Genomic DNA, 20,477 nt, shown 5'->3' on the forward strand with positions numbered 1-20,477 from the left:
ACTCTTGTCTACGTGAAGATAGTATATTCTTGGAATTGATATGTTTCGTTTTTTATTGGTTTACAACAACGTCATACAGCTGTAATACTGCTGAAACAAATATATGCTCATAACATAGTCACAATTGCAAAATCGACATTTAGCAGAGATTTCTTATGGATGTGGAAAGGGTTTTGTCGTTTCACTTTATTAAATGCACTCATTAAGTTTGTACATATTTCTATACTATTGTTAATGTCATTGTTGTCGAGTCAACCAAGTCAGCGAGTTCTATCCGTTAGTCGACTCTTACGACAAGCATGGGACCTCGCATATTAGAGATGGAAGGGATAAACTGTAAGCAAATTGCACAAATTGACGCGAGATGGTGAATTGTAGCAGGAACGCGGTTGACTGTGGTAACCATTTGAGTACTTCCATACCATGTCTCTAGCACTGTCTACTACATATTTCTTCATAGTGTGGCCTTCTTGAAGGTTTCAACCAAATGTTCATTTAGATCGTGACCGTGTATATATACATATGACAGTTCTCACTTACAACACACTGACAGCATGGCCTGGTGGTTTTTGTATTAGCTTGTTTGAGAGACATTTAGAAGTTGGAGCGGTAGGAAAGGATAACAATGATGAATAAATGATCAATAATTCGACTTGTATATGACAAACGCTTAGGATTTTATGTGACACATACAGTATAACTGTTTCAGTCTATGACCCCACCCCTTACCATTCCCGGTGCAGTGTTTAGTGCAGACTCTCTCTTCAGTGCTGTTGTCCCGGAAGTTGCAATCAGCTGTACACTCAGTACTGCTCAACCCGCTTTGACAACAGTGCCATCTTTTCCTGGTTCGTGTTGCACATCCACAGTTTGTGCTGCAGTTTCCCCATGACAACCAGTTCATCCACGTGCAGTGTCGGGCACAGCCACCATCAAACGCAGTTGACTCGTCTGGTAAACATGAATAGGATGTTTGTTAGGGTGACCTTGTAGCTACTACATTGGTGTTTATCTGATGTTCATTTTTTTGGAGCTCAACTAACCAGTCTTCTAGCTTGGGTTTGCATTAGTACATTGCATTAGCTACACCATACATTTTCAAGATAATAGCTATTCAGATTTTTTGCATTAAAGCACTTTATGTTATGTGTTTCCAATAATATTTCACTGCCGCATTGTGTAGTGTGAACAGGGTAAACAAACACGTTCTCCGTACATTGGCTGGCACTAGAGAAGAGAAATTTATGAACGATGTTGAGCTTATTCTGTGTACATGATGAAATATGGGCATCTTCGCGAGGTCGTACTGATACCGTTGTTGTCCGTATACGCTGCGGGTATGGCCCACGTGTGGAGCTGACACACACAGACGTAATATAGATAAATATATTTGTCATATAGATTATACATCATAGACATTTCATCTAAAACAAACAGATGCTGACTGGTACTCATGATAAACGTAATGCTGCATTAAAACAGTAAGTTAGTAACAAACAGGGCTTGGTGACTTGAGAAACAAACTTCAGGGTTAATCGAAAAGCTGATTATTATCCTATAACTCTCACCTCGTTCACAACAAAATTCCATATCTGAGAGGAGGACAGTGACAGTAGCCATCAATGTAGCTTCCACCATTGGGGCAGTGTGTCGCACATGGCTCTGTCTCCACAGACGTGTTGGGTCGGTCACATTTACCGATACAGTCTGGAAGGTGAACTCCACAGCACATCTTCCGTGTTCTGGTTCTCAGCCCAGCACATGTTCTGGTGCAGGAGCTCCACACACCCCAAGACTCCCACTCACAGGCCTGAAGCCCGGGTTCACACACACAGTACACCACCAGAGGCAGCACCACGGTGATGCACACCTTCACCAGACCCATCTCAGGACATTGAATATCTTAAGGAAATAGGAGGAAACGTTTTGTCGAAAACATACAATAATGATATAAAGTTAATACTAATGTTATGCTGGTTATTTGGGTATACATGTATTATATATTCACAGATCTATCAGTATAGATCTTAGATATCGATAATCGATAAATAAATATCGATCGATTACCGAGAATATCGGAGACGTAACTATGAGTACTGGTGAGTGGTGACATGTTTTTCCATGGATTATTAGCAAAACATCATCCTGAGCATAATATAGAGGCAGACCACGGTGGTGGAATAGGGCTGGCTTTTCGATGATCGATATTCGGAAATATCGTCGATAGTGGTACTTATTGGTGGTACTCAGTCCACCACCGTGGACAAATAATCAATGTTAATAACATCCTAACTGTTTAAGAAACAATGAAAACATTAAGGTATTGTCATCAATGATAAGGAATATAAACTGGATCAATGCGCTGATGATACTGAACTATTTCTTGATGGAACTGAGGACAGTTTATATCTTGCTATCAACACAATTAATGCATTTTATAAAATGTCAGGTTTGAAATAAATTTAGATAAATCAAAAGCAATCTGGATTGGATCAAAAGCTAAATCTACTGATAAAATATGTAATGACCTGAAAATTGAATGGGTAACTGGTGCATTTGATGTACTAGGTATTGAATTTACACCAGATCTTGAAAACCTATGGCTAATCAACACTAGAAAGAGACTGGAAGAAATTAATAGACTCTTGGCATCTTGGAGAAAAAGACATTTAACACTTATTGGTAAAATAACAGTAATAAAAACCCTAGCAATCTCCAAACTAGTTCATATTTTCAATTCTTTGCCCAACTCACCAGCAGAATTTATTACTTCTCTTATTAGTTTATTAAAAAATAAATATGAAGAAAGAGGATTGAGAATGATTGATACAAGTAGATTTATTGATGCTTTGAAATTATCAGCCTTAAGATGATATTTTAAAAAATAAGAAAATAAAAATCCATGCAATGTACCTTTCAAAGATATTTTTAATTTTTGAGCAAATTCTGAAACTTTTATTGAGATTGAAAACCCTTTTTGGCATGATGTGTTAAAACATGGAAACTATTTCCCAAACAACATTATGTTGACCCAAATAACATTAATGAAATTCCATCCCAACCACTATGGTTCAATCACAACTTCAAAAACTCTACATATTTCATAAAGAATTGGGCAGAGAAAAAGATTATGAATATTAGGGATATATGTGATGAGAATGGATTACTATCAATAGAATCTTTAAAAGAAAAGTATCATATCAAAGGTACTTTTTAAGATTTCAGATATTTACTGAACATATCACCTGAATCTTGGAAACATACTTTAAAGTCTCTCTATTCCAGTCAGTAATTTGAATGTTAACCAATGCCAGATAAATTTAGTAAAAGCATCAAAAGGCTGCAGAATTATTTATGATAAACTTATTTGAATTGATAAATATCCAAACATTTGTAATAAATGGTAACATTTATTTCCTGAAACTGACTTTGATTGGAAAAATATATTTACAGTATATAGAAAGAGAATGCAAGATACAATGCTTATAGACTTTCAATGTATTTTTCTACAAGGCATTATTTACACACAAAAAGGAATTGGTCAAAATGAAAAAAGTTGACAACAGTTTGTGTTGTTTTTGCAAAGATGTAAGTGAGAGTGTGTGTCACGTGTACTGGGAATGTCAGGAGACTCAAACCTTTTGGATAAACCTACAAATTTGGCTTAACAATTTTTATCCACATTTGTTGAAATTATCAAAAACATGATTTGGTTTGGTACTCAACGTGAAAATAGACTACTAAATCACATAATCATTGCTGCGAAGAGACATATTCACTTATGCAGTGTTAAAAATATGCTTCCAAATCTAACTTTATATATAAAAACTCTGAAAGAAATATTCTTTGTGGAAAATCATATGTCAACAAAAAATAATAAATAAATAATTTCCATCATAAATGGAGCCTTCTCTCCCCAGTACTTAGATGACTCAAACTGTATTGATTTGTACCTGACATTATCTATACATTACCTATTTAATGAATTATGCATGTTTGTAAAAATATTAATACATAATATCTCACCTGTACATCATGTAGCCATATTACTTTAAGTCGTATGTAATACGGTTTTGTATATCTGTAATATTTTAATCTTGGGAACCAATAAAAAATAATCAAAAAAACAAAAAAACATCCTAACTGTTTAATCGGCATTCTACAAGTTAGTGAGTAAATATGGAAACACGCAGTTTTATTGATAACAACTTCTTGTAATAATAATAATGGCCATTTATAAAACGCCTGTTTCCATGCACTTGTGTATGCTTAAAGCGGTTACGCATTATTACCCCGGATAAGCCAAGCTGCCAGAAGGTTAACCGTCGTATGACTTATCTCACCGGGTACTCATTCACTGCTGGGTGAACAGAGGCAGTTCATGAACAAACGCACTTGCTTAAGGTGAGACCAGATTTGTCACGTGTGCTTTGTTGTGGGGCAGGAATGAAGTCCTAGAAACTCTCAGCAGTCAAGTTGCCAAACACGATCACCCATCCAAAGACTGTCCGCGACCAACGTTGCTTAACTTCAACTGATTTGCGATCTAGGCTCTATGCACAAAACCACACCATTTCTTTTGCATTACAATGACCGACGTTCTGTAGCTGATCCTGTACCTTTATCAAACTAAGGTGTAAGAATATACACTCTTCAAAAATAAAGATTTCACTGTTTAAAAGGGTGTAAATTCACATGTGCATAGACAAAGAGTTCGCCAACACAACAACAGCCTTTATTGTTGTGTTTCTGTTTACATGAGTCCACAAGATGGCGTCCAAGTCAATGCTTTCTATGACCACCATTGGCAGCAATTACTGCTCGGCACCGTCTCGGCACAGACATAGAATTCTTGGCCACTCTTCCTGCAATTCGATGGCGAGTTGTGGAAGTGTCTGAGTCGTGTTTTGACGTTGACGTACACGTCGATCGAGTTCATCACATGTGTTCTATCGGGTTTAAATCTAGTGCCATGACAAGACCTTGACGTTAGAACTGGCAAGGTAGCGGACCGTGACACGTGCTGTATATGAAGTAGCGTTGTCATGCTGGAACAATTCCCTCTGTCGGTCCATAATCGGAAGCATGTGACGTGCAGGGACTTCGTTGATGTACAGATTTGCTGTCAACTTCCCCTGAACCACCACTAAATCAGATCCTTATGTGCTTGATGTCACACCCCACACCATGACACTGTCTCCACCGAATATGTCGACGTCTCGAATGCAATTAGGGGCAAAGCGTCGACGGTAAACACGCTGTCTTCCATCTCGCCAGTAAAGAAGAAATCGTGATTCATCCCTGAACCAGACACCACCACAAGCGATTGCGCCAATAGAAGTCTCTCATAACAAGGGCGGCAACTGGCCTTGTTGATCGAATCCCCCCTTTCACGTAATCGATTCCTGACAGTTTGGTCGGAAATTCTTCTCAAATAGGGATGGGGTGTGCAGTCTTCACGGCTATGGCAAGACGCTTCTCTAGAAACGATCCCAACGGCGAGATATGTGCTCTGATGAACGTTGAAAAGCCAGGCGACTGTACACTGCGGCTCCCAGCTTCAAGGCAGCCTATGCCGATGTTTCGAATGGTGGCACTCAATCGTGACATGATGATTTCCTCTTTTCCAGGCAAAAACGAATGACAAATCCAAACACAAGGTTTGTCTTTTCATAGTAATCGATACCGCATGCTTTTCTGCTTACTTGAACGACCATTTGACTTTGTATGTTTTCTTGGTGACGTTTTGGCGAATATTTCTAATATGGTTAAAACTGACTATACAATACCACTGGACAGATGTAACATATGATATATTTGGGATTATACTTTCTTACTAAAGTACAAAGTCTAGTACTTTTGTTGACATGAGTCCCATCCGGGATTCGAACACACACCCTCAGATTCAGGCACCAAATCGCTAACACACAAAGTCAGCCATCTAACCAGCTTAGCCACGGCGGCTTCCACAAAATGGATGTCGGACAACTGGTAGTCTAGACTGCGGACTTTCTGTACCCCTCTGATAAGCGTCTGATAATTGGCACGACTCCCACAGCCGAAAGCTATGAATACACAATGCCATTTAGAAAGTGGTCAAATGTAACACATGTTATATTTGGGATTACACTTTCTTAGTAAAGTACAAATTCTAGTACTTTTGTTGGCTTGAGTCCCATCCGGGATTCGAACCCACACCCTCAGAGTCAGGCAGCTAATCGTGTGTTGGCGATTAGATGCCAGACTCTGAGGATGAGGGTGTGGGTTAAAATTGCCGCGTTTTGGCACTGCAGCTGTTTACAATTACGCAAAGATGACGTTTCGTAAAGTAATAGTACATTGGTATTGTTTTTGCCGCAGCTACATGAGTAAAACAATTCTCAAATTCACCTATGCGTTTCTTTTTTTGAAGAGTGTACATGGTAACGTCGCTCTGTGCATTAAACGACAAGGTGTTGTTCCTTGTTTAATAAGATCCATATCTATATTTTGTCAGTGTGTTTGTTTGTTGTTTAACGCACTCAGCAATATTCCAGCAGTTTGGACCATATAATCCAGTGATCAACATCATGAGCATCTAACTATGCAATTGGAATACGATGACATGTGCCACCGACCCCGTTAGTTGCCTCTTATGACAAGCATGGATTGCTGAAGACCAATTCTAATCCGGATCTCCAGGTGGGTGTATGTTGTCAGATGAAGCGAGGATTTACAATGTAGATATAACACGAAGGTATATGCTCCTAGTTTTCAGGACCCTTTTCGGCACTATTCCCATTGTATTGGATGCTATACATCCATACTTCGGATGTATGTATGTCTCTCTGTGTGTTGTGTGTCTCTGTGTGTGTGGAAGGGGTGTGGGTATGGGTGTGTAGGTGGGGTGGGAGCGGAGGGTGGGGAGTGTGTGTATGTGTGTGGGGGTCGGTGGGGGAATGGGTGTGTGTGGATGTGGGGATATTGGTATGGGTGTGGGTCTCGGATTTGTGTGTATGTGTGGTCGTGTGTATGTGTGTATGTGTGTTTGTGGGGTGGGTGTGTTGATATGGGTGTGGCTGTGGGTGGGTGTATGCGTGTGGGGAGATGTGGTGGGTGGGTGGGTGTTGGTATGGGGTCGGGGGGTGTATGGGGGATGTTGTAGGGTGCGTAGGGCAGTGGTGGTTGTGGGGTGCGTATGGGGATTTGTGGGGTATATATGTGTGTGTGTGTGTGTGTGTGTGTGATGAGAATTCTTGTCTCTGTGTTTATGTGTGTGAGTGTATATGTGTGCATGCGCGTGCGTGCGTGTGTGTATATGTACGTGTTTGTCTCTCTCTCTGCGTGCTTGCGTGTATGTGTGTGTGTGTGCTGCTGCTGGACAAATGCTGATTTTACAATGAATGCTAACCCACCGAGATACAATCCTTCACGGTGTTGCCTGTACGCGGCAAATCACTGACAAGTCGGCCATGTGTTTGACACGTTGCGCAATCCGGAAACCCTCGAGCTACATATTCCGCTCGTGATTAATGTCGAGACTGACAATGTGCGTTGTCAATCATACACGTAAACAAGTAACACTGAATGAATTAAGCGACGTATTGTCTAACAGAGAAAGGTCGTCCCATTGTTGAAGACCCAAGGCATGATCTGGCTATGCTTACAGAATTAGCTTTCATAATCTCATCAGTTAAACGACATGAATGTTTTACAGTATTACGCATATATCCGTGCAGTGTAATTATAAACGGTTTTCGCGAGCATGTGTTAGCATCATTTAGTCGGAACCGTACAATGGTCACAGTTCTTATAACTATGGACATTTTTTGTATGGTTTGATTTATTCTGTAATGAACAATTGACTGTCACCCACGTAAGACTGACTAGATGGGTACAATGTCTGAAGCCGACTCACTCACTCAATCACTCTTCATGTGTCTCACATGTACAATGATAAATTGAAAACTTAAAACTAGTGGTGTGACGATTCATCGATACGCATCGATGCATCGATCCATGGGCCGCCGATAAAGTGAATCGATACAAAGTTTTATGTTGTCGTATATCCCGATACGATACTTCAAATGGGACACGATACATCGATGTTTTACTTTGAATATTGCCTAATAGCGATATCTGTCACTTTTGTTTGATGATTAAAATATATGCATACTTATTTTCCCTTCATAAGTTTCTCGGAAATTCTTGCGTCAGGAACTGTGTCAAACATAGCGCTCGCATTTTATTAACTTTCACAAAGTCCGTGTATAAACCTTATTATCTCATTTCCCAATGAACATTAAAAAAACCGCTGGCGGAATTTGACGAATTTTAAAATAGTTTTGATTTCATCTTAATGTGTTTTACAGTTGGTGTTAGTCTTAAAGATTTTAGTATCGTGATACGTATCGTATCGCCACCCTTGTATCTGGATTCGTATCGTATTGCAGCTTAAGTGCACGATACTTTGGCAATATATCGAGGTGACTAAAATGTTAGTATCGTAATGTATCGTATCGCAGGTTGTATGCCAATACCAGCACTACTTAAAACGTGTTCAAACCATAAGTCCTACTCGTGATCAATTGTTTTCTCCATTGCAATCATAGAGATGTAGATACAAAAGACGATGACAAACGTGTTGATTTGAGGATTAGCGTCATGACACCTGTTCATGCTCTGATACAGAGCGCAATTGAAAAGGTAGGCAGAAATCGTGAGGTAAAACTTACGTGGATGGCAATTGGCAAGTCTGCTGGACGTGGTCCAGTGAGTTCAAACCATGTAAACTAGACTGTTTATTCAAAGACTGTAATACAACTGAAATGATTAACGCTCAATCTTTCTTCCCCAGAATGTATTTTACTTGTTGATATAATATAATGTCGATGTTATTATGTCAATAAAGGAATTTTTGTGAATCAATCGTTCGTCTTTGTTCACTGGGTTATCATGACCCAAATACTAGTAATAACGATATCGAGTGCAAAGGACAATATAATAATGCGAGATTTATTAATGCGCTTCATATATAGTCGCATTTTTCGCATTAATAAGTAGCTCGCATTATTTTATTGATTTACAGTATGTATTTAGCGGACAGATCAATTTCTGTTTGTATTGTCCAATTCTAATAGGAATTTGCGATCTTATCTTTTTTGCGACAATATCCGCCATTTCTTCGTCTGGGACAAATAATCCGAAGAGGAACTTATCTACTTTTAGATGATAAATTCAACAAGGGTGAAGACATTGATGGAACCAAATAGGGCAGCTGTGAGACAAGATGACGGATGTAAATGAACCTGGCTCTCACCGCGCGAATACATTAACCAATGTTCACGAAAACACAACTGACGTCAGGAGAGCCTTTGATCAATCTTTGTCAGATCCGTCAGTGACATAACTGCCCCATGGTCATCGAAACAAACGCCATTGTCCAGCCCGGGCGCTATAAATGTTAAACACGGGCTCAGGGTTGTATTGGAGTCTGTCACACATCACCATGAGGGTCACTGAAACACTGGTCGTCATTTTGGGGCTTGCCTTGTGCAGCTGTATGGGTCAAGGTCAAACACGGCAACAGGTACAGAGCTTTATGTATTTCAATAATTCGCTATCCTTTCACTTCGGAAATGACTCACAAACATCAACCAGTTGAGTTCGTCCTATGAGGAACCTTGGCAGAGTTGATTATTGTATGTGCACGTGTGTTTCAAGGAGCTAGTTTTGTATCAGAGGTTTCCATCGGAGATATCTGCACACAAACGTGTAGGTATTACCGTGGGGAATAGCCACCGCCGAGAAATACCTTCACCACTGCCATTTCTACCCAAAATGAATTCAACTGAATGAAGTGCGTGCGTGTATGTATGTATGTATGTTTGTGTGTGTGTGTGCGTGCGTGCTTGCGTGTGTGCGTGCGTGTGTGAAATCATGACACTCTTGGTCGGTAATTATCACAATGTATCTGGCATCTCAGGGTACGGGGGATGAAGGGAATGACAGTTCTATTCTTTCCATGAACATATCATTATATTTGAATATTATGTATGGAGGGGATATACAAATGTAAATTAATATGAAACAGCCACAAATGACTTGTTTGTGCATTTGCAGCGACGCCGGGCACAGGTTTTAAGGAGCAGATGGTCACGTGACCTAGACATCAACGTAACTGTTAAAGAAGCGGCCGCCATTTTGAAATCCAAAGAGAGAATATTCTTCCGATCCTCTGACAGACGGCTGACGGCGTTCAACATCACCCGATCCTACTCCTACATCGACTATAGCAGTGTGAGTACATCAGGAGCCTTAGGCGGTTGGTCAGTTTGTTGTTCAACGCCACACTCAGCAGTATTCCAGCTATATAACGGCGGTCTTTAAATAATCGTGTCTGGACCAGACAATCCAGTGATCAACAGCATGAACATCGATCTACGCAATTGGGATACGATGACATGTCAGCGAACCTGACCACCCGATCTCGTTAGTCGCCTCTTAAGACAAGTATGGGTTGCTGAAGATCAATTGTAACCCGGATCTTCACGTCTGGTCCTTAGTCACAATTGATCACACTGTGATTTTGCACAGTATTTTTTATGTTGTTGTTGTTTTGTTGTTGTTGTTTTGTTTTGTTTGGTTTTTTTGGGGTTTTTTTGGTTTGTTTGTTTGTTTGTTTGTTGTTTCTTTTTGTTTCCTTTTTTCTTGAGGGGGGGGGGGGTCGCTAAGCGTCAGTTTGGTGTTTTAATGTTAAAAATATTTCAGGTATACTAACGAGTTATATTTTATTAAAAGGGATATAAAAATGTTATATGTTAAACAGTAATACAGTCTGATGTACGTATCTTTGTAGCAGTGTCACCCGAGCCGGTAGGCGAGGAATAACACTGCTACAAAACGGCGTACATCAGACCGCATTACCCGAGGGAGAAGTTTACGACTTATTTATCTTACCGCCATGTAAAGTGTACAAAATATCATTGTATTTTATTTTGAAGATCGATAAGCTCGGTTCCGACGATATGGCATGTAAACAAAATGGCGTCTGCCTCTCGACTGGATTTTTAAAATCAGTCAAACATTCTGACAAACGTAAAACTGCTATAAAAATGGTTAATTATGTTTAAGTTTAGTGTGCAAACAATGCAATGTATAAAATGATTTAAATAAAACAGTGAATATCGGTAAAATAAATGTGTGTACTTGGTGAACTCAAAAACAGCTAATCGAACGGTTTTCGACTTCAGTGCACTGCGTGCGTCATATTATGATGTCATACGATTGTTAGCGATACAGCTTCTCGGCGGAGAGTTTGGCGGTTACCGTGGCAGCGGGTAATATTCCTTCCAGTTGTCACCCTCCTGGGAGGGGTAACACGGAAACGGGGTTTTTTTTAATCGTCATTGACCAATGAAATTAAAGTATTTTACATGAAGGTAAGATAAAGAGTCAGGGAATACAGAGACACAGCTTGCAGGAACGAAGTAGTATTACGTCAAGAGTACGGCGGTTTAAATCTGTCTCAAAACAAGATAAAATCATACACAGATTGAAGAAGTTTTGTATCAGTTTCTTTTTTTATATAACTTCTAAAAATGCCACTCAGAGAAGTACAAAATCGAGATCATATCCTTTCAGACAATAATACTGATAAAGTGATAAAGGCCAAACAGGAAAGTAGTGGAAATTTATTTGACACTGATAACAACAGAGGAAGGAGATGTCGAATAAATTTTTTCTAACCTAAATCATAACGCCTTAACCTGAGGCGAGCATGTATGACTTGTTCCATAATAAACATCAAAGTAGGAGCTTTGTTCAGACTTAATGGCTTTACTTTTGAGTTTTTAATGCTTGCTTTATTTAATTATATGTTTTTGTTACTCTCATTGAGTTTAGTATGTTTTCTTTCAAAATACACTTTTGTTTCAAAATGTTTCCTAAATGATTTATGTCCTTAGGGACTTTTTACTCTATACATCCTTTAATTTATCAGTCCGATGTGTGATGTGAACATTATTTTAGTTATATCACTACGCGTCAACCAGATGTATGATGTGAACATTATTTTAGTACCTACGAGTGCGAAAATATTGTCATGAACAATGCTATGACGTCACGTTTGTTCCGCGACGTTGCGTTCTACATGCGGTGACGGCGGGTAGCCAGCCTATGTTTGAAAGTAGATTTAGGTTTATTTTCCTCAATTTGACAACTTCGGTAATAAACAGAATATCATATTCGTGCCCATATCATACTATGTTTACGACACTCGTGCCTAAATATCGGCTATCGCTCGGGAAATACCAACATTTAGGCACTCGTGTCGTAAAGATAGTGTGACATGGGCACTCATATAATATCCTCTATTTAGTTATATCACAGAAAAAACATCATTATGTGAAATAGTGACCTCAGTTTAGACTGTTCATTCTTAAACACTTACAATAAGGAATACTTGTCCGACAATATCTTTAGCAGCGCAAAGCTAGTCCCAAACTATTAATAACTTGATATAAATTCGACAGCCCAAATGACATCACTTTAACAAACGAGCCCATGTACTTTGAACTTTATCTGAATAATTCTAAAACCGTTTTCACTACGAATGAGCCACAAGTGCTTTGACGCTATGTTTGAAAGAGTAACATTATATAAAGCTGACAAAAAAGTCCCGAATCATAATATTAAGTTCATTAGCAGAGATATTAAATTCGGTTTCGTGGTATGACGCAGTTAAGTGTCATGTACGTATATTTACTTCTCTCTATCACACTCTTTAGTTTTCATTTACTAGTTCCAACACAAGTCCTATATTACCGATTAGGAGAAAACAAGAGCATATCTACCTGACGACTCCGACCTCCGAGTGTCTGGGCTGCAGGGCTGTACCCAAATGTTTGCTGTATTATCAAAGTGTTGAATATACTGAAATGACAAATTTACATCCTACAGGACTTGATGGTGACCAAGGCCTACGTGTCAGGCAGCCGGAAGTGCATCGTCTTACCAGGAAACATCACCGACGACTTCAATACCACCATGAATGACATACTGGCCAGGAAGGTGAGCTTGCCAACACCCGGTGTCATCGCTGATATTCATTAATCCATTTATATTGATTCAATGGTTCCTATTTCGGGGGTTATTTGTAACTTATATATTGTTTCAAGACGTTGCCGTTGAAAGCATTCATAGGAAAATGGTCACTTGACGACTGAATCTATAAAATAGAAAATAAGCATTGATATATTGACGCTTTATGAAGATACGTAGATCGATGCTCATGCTGTTGATCACTGGATTGTCTGGTCCAGACTCGATATTTACAGACCGCCGCCATATAGCTGGAATATTGCAGAGTGCGGCGTAAAACTAAACTCACTCACTCACTCACTCACTTTTGAAGATGCGTATCCCTGTGTTATTGGTATCTTAAATTTTTCTCATGACAATCACTCTTTTTTTTACTCAGAAACAGAGGCTGAACGAGACTGTTGAAATCGGCCAATTTGCAATGACATCTGACATTGCGATGACAACTTCAGAGAGAGAAGCCTTTCAGTCTGCCAGTCCTTATCTTGCCAGAAAATGTCTGAAAATGGATGTCCTCAATGCAACAGTACCTGCGACTGGTAAGTGTATCCAAGAAGTAGTTTTGCCCAATGACATAATCTGTATCCACACAGAATGTTTTTTTTATTCAGATAGTTACCAACTTACTATGTTCAAAAACCGCACTATTGATTTAGAAAACAAAACATTTCCTTCCTTGGTAGAATGTAATCACTTATAGTCGTAGGATAAATGAACAAATGAAAGCGTTTAATATGGAGAGGGAAAAGAGAAGAGTTACTTCGTGGTCTATATTTTGTAGGCGCAGTGGGGTAGACTAGTGGTTAAAATGTCGAAAATCCGGGTTCGATTCCTCACATGGGCGCAATGTGTGAAGCCCATTTCTGGTGTTCCCGCCGTGATATAGCTGATAAATTGCTAAAAGCGACCTAAAACTCACTTACTCTATATTTTGAACAGTAAATATATTCTACATGCCTTTAAATACTTTAAAATCTAAGCAAAGATAATGCTATTCAAAGGATTCAGTGGATTATAAACAATGCATGTCTCTTCAGTGACATTATGCTTTTTTACTTTTCAGATATGACAGACACGCTTGATAAGTTTCCATTAACAATTCTTACGGTTAGAGGAAGCGTCACCATCTACGTCAGCTCCACATTGAATGCGTTGTCATGAGAATGACAGGTGGTTATATTTTGCTATAAACTGAGTGTATGTATGTGATGAGTTGTGTTTATGTGGCAATAGTGTCAAAACAGTTTTAGAATTTGACTTTATGCGCGATGTTTCTGATGAAAAGGATAATGAAGTATAAAATTGTACTCTAGCTATGTCTAAAAACGAACCCGAAACCGTAGACAGTTACACAGTTTATGATCACATTGTTGAGCCGATATCCTTGACGGTCACCCTGTGTTGGCAACAAGAGTAATCGTGTTACAAGTGTCTTTCATTGTGCTCTGTGACCGTGAAGATCCATTTAGAACTATCATCAGCAACCCATGCTTGTCGTGAGAGGCGACTAACGGGATCGGGTGGTCAGGCTCACTGACTTAACTGACACATGTCATCGTATCCCAGTTGCATAGATCGATGCTCATGCTGTTGATCACTGGATTGTTCAGACTCGATTATTACAGACCGCCGCGGTGCGGTACGGTGTTAAACAACAAACCAACCAACCAATTATTCCGTGTTAATTTTCTTATATGAGCTCTACTGTTCCCGAACACACACAGCTACAAGAACCTGTAAAACACAGAGGTTATAGGATTTTCGAGATAGGTGCATTGATATGTACCTGAACTGAATATTGAGAAGGTGAAAAATCTACCTATTTCTATGACACAACGTGGGTGACTTGTAGTGTTAAACACGGTTTGTTTGAGACAGCGAGTCCTGTAAGTACATTTATGACGAACTAACACATATACCGAACTGGCTGTATCTTTTAATCGAAACTACGAACTACGGATATAACAACTAATAACAGAAGATTTTGGACGTTTGAAAAACAAAGGTCCGGATACACTGTGGTAAAAGTAGAGGGAAGATGTTAAATTCTAAATTTGTAAGTTGCCGGATCTAAAAGATTCAATACTCATGACAATGAACGGTAGTGAGACAATCGGGCTGTATTTCCGCTTTGTGCCAGATGTAGCTGTTGTAGAACCAGGAAGACATATTCAGTACATGTACATCTGACAATGAAATTATCAAAAATTTGCTCGTGTTGAAAAAAAGGAATTCACAAGGACACAGACTTGCTAACACATGTAGTATACTAAGTGTACACCGAACACTCTTATAAAACGGATATAACGAACTGTTTCTGTCCTGGCCACTGACTGTATGTTTTAGCCGAAATATTAATTCTTTCAAACTGAAACATGAGTCCCATTAACCTATTCAAACAATGACCTACTTTTCAGCCGATCCGAAGTTTCTCGTGTGAAAGTGAAAAGAGACTCCACAAACAACTGTGGTTACACTGATTTCCAATTCTTCGTGACATAAGAAAACTTTAATAACATCGTATTTCTATATTTTATGGCGAGGTGTTGGCAGCATGACCTTAACTAAGACGTCACAGACTGCCCCTGTTTGATGAGGTCGTAAAATGATTCACAATTCATCTGGCTCACTGGTTACACTTGTTATGTGTTCTTTGTGCTTTTTAAGTGTAGTTTTGTAACGCACAATGTGATTGATATCATATCAAGTCCGTACCAGACCGTCAAACCTTTCTAGTGGCAGAGCCTCGTTTTGAGGTTTCTACGATTTTCAGATTTCCGTCTGTCAGAGCACGCTGTACGACAGTGCACGCTGCACGACGTGTTTGTAAGGATTAAAAGAAGCGTAGTGTTGCAATATACAAGTGCTTTGATGTATCAAATAATACTGATTAATATCAAATGTATCCAGTTGAATGAATTGGTCTCAACATTCTGGACTGGTTATTGTACTATGTTGCGCAATGGGACGAAACCCAGTCAGCGGGAAACGAGACTGTTGTGTAATGAATGGTTTGACTTGTAGCCGTACTTTTGGCTAAAATATACAGAAAGTGGCCAGGGCAGAAACAGTTCGTTACATCCGTGTGTTGGTTGTACCGAATGACGAACTAATCTCCGTGTTCCCTCTGAGTTCGGTATAACGGTAGTTCATCGTATTAACGTCAGATTCACTTTCATTATAACACATGAATACTTTCACGTCGACTTCTAAAACGTTTGCTTATTTCTCAAACCAAGCAGGTCATATGACATTCTCCCCACCATTATGTTGTACATTATACATGTTGACTGTGAAGTGTCGGATGGAAATAAAGATGTCACCCAAAAAGCATTGTTTGGTTTATCCATTCCATGACGTTAGCATATGGAGAAAGAAAAAAAGGATGATTTAGACAATGCAGAATGTTAACAACTGAAAAATATCATTTGATTATCTGCAACGATTGCAGTTAAACGTGAATGCCAGAATAGTTATTGTGGTGACAATTATATGTATGTGAATGAATCCCTGAAAATCGGTTATGACACCAGATATTCGCGAAATCGATAAGTCACTATTGAACATCAGTTGCTTGACCATCCTCACAAACATGTTGCTTTTGTATAAAGGGGAAGGAGCTCTGAATATTGCATGAATGGATCACTTACAATCACTTATGACATCACAAGTTCGCGGAAAGCGTAATTCTCGCCATAAAATATGTTGTGAAGTAAAGTCCATGAACAGTATGCTGGAATGTTCTGATGAATATCAAATACACCTGTCAGTGAAATCTGTCAAAACCGGACTCTATGTAATCCGATTTTCTTCATAATCCGGACTACTCTCTGAGTCCCGGCCAAATTGTTCTTAATTTATCATTAAAGCGTGCATTATAATCCTAATTACAGACTAAAATAACAGTCCCGACAATGCACTTCTATGAGAACAGTGCCATCCGGACTTAGCTGACTAAAATAACAGTCCGTTGAATAAACATCTCTGTTATTCTGTTCACAATGGTTAATTACTGAAAACATTGTATTACGTGGAAATTTACAGAGGCTGAATCAATTCATGTTAACAGACTTTTTCCAATGAAAGTATAAAACAATATATTGAGTATAAATGAAAAAACAAAAAAGAACCATTCAAGACGTTGGTTGTCCAAAGAGAGGTAACCCATCCTGTCAGTGGGGACAGTAACGGACAAAAGATGTCTACTCCTGACTACTTTGCAATCCGGACAAATGAGTCGGTCCCAGGCCAGTCCGTAATAGACAGATTCCACTGGAAATGGCTGTGCTGGTACTTACATGATTTGACTTATGTTTGCGATGTATTGGTGACAGAGTCTTGGGACATGAGCGTTGAGTGGCTAAAGTAGTAAACATTTAACCAGAGACCATATACAGGATTACTCTGGTGACACCACGGCGTTCCGGGGCCTATTTACCAGTAAGTTTAAAGCGTCTCGGTTCGATTCCCCACAAGGGTACAATGTGTGAAACCCATTTCTGGTGTCTACCGCCGCGATATATTGCTAAAAGCTGCGTAAAAACATACTCACTCACTCCAAGCCGCGAACTTACATCCGTGAAAATTGAATGTTTAGATCTTTAACTGAGAGTGTCCGTCTTTCATACTCGGAATTTCATATTTTCATGTGTCAGGATTGATGAATTGTTCAACCTCACTATACCAATTCAATGGTTAATGCATCTTGAACACAAAAAGAATACCCTGTTTTAAACGAACGACACATAACTAATTCATGCTCTGATTAATGGGATGCCCTGAAGTTGTGTCATGCGCAGAACACCATATGTTCTAGTTACATAATGAGCTGAAGCAAATAGCTATTCACCATTCAAATACATGACGCAAGCTTAACGTGTTCCATTGTTCCCAGTGGAGGTAAAACTGGAAAAATACATTCATGTTTTTAAACACATTTCATCACAACCTGTCATAACTGTCAGATGAAAGCCTAAAGCGTTGACGTCGGAGACGTTCCGGTCATCATAACATACACTTATATTGACATGTTAAGGGACATGTCATCGATACTGAATGGAAATGCTAACGTTTGGCGGACAGTCAAGACTGGGTATGGCCTTATACTGGACAAAATTAGTTAGGGATATACGTAAATTTTGAAATTATGAATAATGATCTATTTTTTCATTGACACACTGATAAAATATTAATCATAAAAATACCAATATCCCTAACATATTTTATCCAGTATATGTAGTTTGCAGTATTATTTCGAAGTAAAAACTGGATCATACAATGGCATCCGTTTATGTCATAAAATACCATAGAATATAAAAGATATTCACCCACTATGTATAAATAAAGAATATACAAGTTATTGACCCACTATGTATTTTATGTAATATAAATGATATCACACTCTATATATCATAAATAATATACAGGATATTCACCCACTATGTGTATTGTGTAACATAAATACACAGGAGTGAGTGAGTTACGATTTTAAGTCACATCGGCAGTACTTCAGCCATATTGTGACATATACACAAGATATTCACACACTATATATAATATACAAGATATTCACACACTCTGTATAATATATGATATGAATATTATATAATATACAACACATATACACATATGGTGGTGTGGTGGTCTTGTGCATAGAGCCCAGGTCACACATCAGTTGAAGTTACGCAACGTTCGTCTCGGACAGTCCTTGGATGGGTGAGTGTGATTCCTGAGTGTTTTGACGACTTTAGCAATGCCCCATAACGAAGCACATGTAACACATGTGGTCTCATCTTAGGCATGTGAGTTTGTGTAAAATTGTCTCTGTCACAAGCAGCTTGCGTTGATAATAATGTCTAATCGCTTTGAGCATGCACAAGTGCGTACAAACGCTTAAATGTCCATTATTGTGTAACATTTTATTATTATATGCACACATTATGTATAAAATAGAATGTACAGCATATTTACACCCTCACACTATGTGTAACATAGAATATATAACATATTTACACACTATGTAGAATGTACAAAATATTAACACACTCACACTATGTGTAATATAGAATATATAACATATTTACACACTATGTATAAAATAGAATGTACAGCATATTTACACACACACAATGTGTAACTTAGAATATACACCATATTTACACTCTATGTATAAAACAGAATGTACAGCATATTTACACACTCACACAATGTGTAACATAGAATATACAACATATTTACACACTATGTATAAACTAGAATGTACAATATATTTACACACTCACACTATGTGTAACATAGAATATACAAAATATTTACACACTATGTATAAAATAGAATGTACAGCATATTTACACACTCACATTATGTGTAACATAGAATATACATCATATTTACACACTATGTATAAAATAGAAGGTACAGCATATTTACATACTCACACTATGTGTAACATAGAATATACAACATATTTACACACTATGTATAAAAAACAATGTACAGCACATTTACACACTCACACAATGTGTAACATAGAATACACAACATATTTACACACTATTTATAAAATAGAATGCACAACATATTCACAAACCAAGTATAATATAACCTTAAAGGGCAATACAATCTGTGCCAGTTATCAGACCATTTTCTGGAAGCTATAAGGGCTAGATCGCAGACTGGTGTGCTCACTCTGAGAGAGTGTGTTCGAATCTAGGATGGTTCTCAACTCCCCAAAGTACTGCGAACTTTACGGTACTTACAAACTGTCTCCCAAATATACCATGTGTTACATCTGAAAACTTTCCCAAAGCCATAGTGTATTCATCGAATTATGTATAATTATGTATAATTCACCAGCAATAAACATGCATATAAGCATATTCCGAGGAAGTCACGTGCTCATGTGGTGGCGATTAAACCATCATGTCGGCAATATAATTCTCACAAACATATTTTGTGAACTCCGTAACGTAAGCAGGATCACAATGTATGCCAAACACTGATAAATGTAAGAATATTTTGCGATATCAGAGATAAACGTAACAATGTCACTAATAGTTTTCGATATCAAAGATACATGGCAGTATGCTAATGATAAGTTTATTTAATACAGAACAATCTGATGTCTGGATTACCCCTTTATATCTATGCAATGCTTGTGGTGAAGCCCAGCACCATTACACGTGTGGTCCATGACTAGACAGCTGGACAACATTCATGAGTAATGTGGCTAAACATAACAGCAGTGAGTAAGGTCAACCTGAACAAAGCCAAACCTTGAATCGCTTCAAAATTGATACGAAAGTTACCTGCAGGACATTATAACCAGTCGTTATGTTGGATTGTATTATGTTCCAGAAGTTTCTGTACCGCGCATTATTAATCCAGCTGACTCTTCC

The 20,477-nt window shown here is 38.5% G+C and overlaps 1 protein-coding gene and 1 long non-coding RNA gene across 2 annotated transcripts; one reads left to right on the top strand and one right to left on the bottom strand.

Moving 5' to 3' along the window:
* Positions 1 to 735: 735 nt before the first annotated feature.
* LOC124276447 lies at positions 736 to 12,906 on the bottom strand. The gene is made up of 3 exons (XR_006898546.1): positions 12,834 to 12,906; positions 1,569 to 1,902; positions 736 to 951 (listed from the first exon to the last, which is right to left on the bottom strand). It is a non-coding gene; the product is annotated as an uncharacterized LOC124276447 (long non-coding RNA).
* A 39-nt stretch (positions 12,907 to 12,945) lies between these two features.
* LOC124276446 lies at positions 12,946 to 14,262 on the top strand. Its single transcript, XM_046712102.1, has 3 exons — positions 12,946 to 13,050; positions 13,460 to 13,619; positions 14,144 to 14,262. The coding sequence occupies exons 1-3, from the start codon at positions 12,946 to 12,948 to the stop codon at positions 14,239 to 14,241; spliced, it is 363 nt and encodes a 120-aa protein (XP_046568058.1). The 3' UTR covers positions 14,242 to 14,262.
* The last annotated feature ends 6,215 nt before the right edge of the window (positions 14,263 to 20,477 follow it).

This window comes from Haliotis rubra, unplaced genomic scaffold, assembly GCF_003918875.1.
Source record: "Haliotis rubra isolate DU_JTF1 unplaced genomic scaffold, ASM391887v1 Scf2095, whole genome shotgun sequence".
Lineage (NCBI taxonomy): Eukaryota > Metazoa > Mollusca > Gastropoda > Lepetellida > Haliotidae > Haliotis > Haliotis rubra.

What these genes read in the sequence shown, in the direction of transcription:
- LOC124276446 (XM_046712102.1), top strand. Translation starts at nt 12,946, where the DNA reads ATGGTGACCAAGGCCTACGTGTCAGGCAGCCGGAAGTGCATCGTCTTA. An exon ending in ATGACATACTGGCCAGGAAG is followed by an intron (nt 13,051 to 13,459) that starts GTGAGCTTGCCA and finishes TTTTTTACTCAG; the next exon opens with AAACAGAGGCTGAACGAGAC. An exon ending in TGCAACAGTACCTGCGACTG is followed by an intron (nt 13,620 to 14,143) that starts GTAAGTGTATCC and finishes TTTACTTTTCAG; the next exon opens with ATATGACAGACACGCTTGAT.